Here is a 1809-nt window from a genome sequence, read left to right as displayed (position 1 = left end):
ATCCTCCCGCCTTGGCCTCCCAAGGTGCTGAGGTTTCAGGTGTGAGCCACCGCTCCGGCCCCTGTCTGTGTTCTAAACACTCTACGGGGATTAACTCATCTTATCCTCAAAATAACCCCGTTTTGAGGTAGGCACTATTATTATACTCATCCTACAGACGAGGAAACTGAAACACAGCGATGTTAAGTGGATTGCCCAAGCTCACATAACTGAATACATGGTGGAAGTGGAACTGTTATTTGAATTTAGGACTACCAGATCTGCTGTGCTGTATTAATAGCAGATGCTGTGAAATCAGGCAGCACTGACAGTTACCCACCCATGTGATCTTAGGAAAGTAGCATAACCCGTTGGTGCCTCAGTTTCTTTGTCTGTAAGATGGGAACAGTAATAAGACACCTTCGAAAAAATAAGACACCCCACCTGCCTCATGTAATTAAATGAGTAAAAACGGTCAGAACAGCAGTTGGCACTTCTTAAGTATGTACTCAGCACTAGAACGTGTTTGTTATTACCATGTTTCACGTCACTGCGATACTGTGAGGTTTATCTATGTGAAAAGACTGGCACATAATAAGTACTTCATTAATACTAACCTCTGGTTAAGGGGCTTGGATATATGGGATGCGTGTTCATTCTGCAAATATGTATTGAGGGCCTGCTGTATGCCAGGCTCAGTTCAGGGCACTGGGGATACAGTAGCATGGAAATCAGACAAAGCACATGCTTTCATAGAGCTTACATGATAGTGGGGAAGACAGAAAATAAACACATAAAATATTAGAAAACAATACAGAATAGTATAATAGATAACATAATGTGATACAGAGAATGGAGAAGGTGTGGTGTGCTACTTTGGTAAACACAGGCTAAAAAGAGACACAGAAGGAAGAGAGGATGTGAAGACAAAGTTAAGCAGGATAAGTGGATAGAGAGTGACCTGGGTGTAGTGGACTGTTTCATTAGGTTGAGTCATAAGAAATTGCCCATATTCAACCTTTCGTGACCTATAAAAATAGCAGTTTCCTGTGCTTCAACTTTGACAGACAAGGTAACTAGGGAGTGCCTCCTGAAGGAAGTGGTGATGAATCTAAAACTTTGAATGAGGAGACAGATCGAGCCATGACTAGAGCTGGAAGAAAGGCTTACCAGGCAGAGAGCAGCAAGTGCAGCGGTCCTGCGGTGGGAAAGAGTTTGACATGTCCTAAGAATGGAAACAGAGGACTTTAGTGAAAGAGGGGCGCATGGAGACCCAAGTTATACAGGGCCAGAATAAGGCTTTGTGGGGCAGCAGGAAGCCCTTATTAACCTCTCTTTTTCCACAGAACCCAGACTCCCATGGTTATGACAAGGACCCCGTTATAGACCTCTGGAACATGCGAGTTGTCTTCTTCTTTGGTGTCTCCATTACCCTGGTCCTTGGCAGCACCTTTGTTGCCTATCTGCCTGACAAGAGGTGCATGGGATGTCCAAGAGTGTGGGATGGGTAGAGGGCAGAGGCAGGGGTGGAGGTTGAAGGGGACTCTGCCAGGAGTCTTCTTCCTGTACCATTGGGAATGGGGAGCTGGGATGAGGGATTGGTGTCCAGTGAGGCTCCCTCAAGTCTGCCCCTGCTATCACCACCACCAGGATGGAAGAGTGGTCCCGCCGCGAAGCTGAGAAGCTTGTGAAATACCGAGAGGCCAATGGCCTTCCCATCTTGGAATCCAATTGCTTCGACCCTAGCAAGATCCAGCTGCCAGAGGATGACTAACCAGTTGCTGAGTGGGGCTCAAGAGGCACCGTCTTCCCCAACCCCTGCCTGCCTCT

At 46.7% G+C, this 1809-nt stretch overlaps 1 protein-coding gene across 1 annotated transcript in view; it reads left to right on the top strand.

Annotated features, from left to right (window-relative positions):
- NDUFB11 (NADH:ubiquinone oxidoreductase subunit B11) overlaps positions 1-1809 on the top strand; it is a 3118-nt gene extending 1309 nt beyond the window's left edge. The window contains exons 2-3 of the mRNA XM_017517772.2: positions 1326-1456; positions 1630-1809. Coding sequence (XP_017373261.1) covers positions 1326-1456; positions 1630-1753 — 255 coding nt within the window. The 3' untranslated portion in view covers positions 1754-1809. The remainder of the gene's footprint in view (positions 1-1325; positions 1457-1629) is intronic.

This window comes from Cebus imitator, unplaced genomic scaffold (assembly GCF_001604975.1).
Source record: "Cebus imitator isolate Cc_AM_T3 unplaced genomic scaffold, Cebus_imitator-1.0 Scaffold647, whole genome shotgun sequence".
NCBI classification, from domain to species: domain Eukaryota; kingdom Metazoa; phylum Chordata; class Mammalia; order Primates; family Cebidae; genus Cebus; species Cebus imitator.
This window is presented reverse-complemented; position numbering and strand designations above follow the sequence as displayed.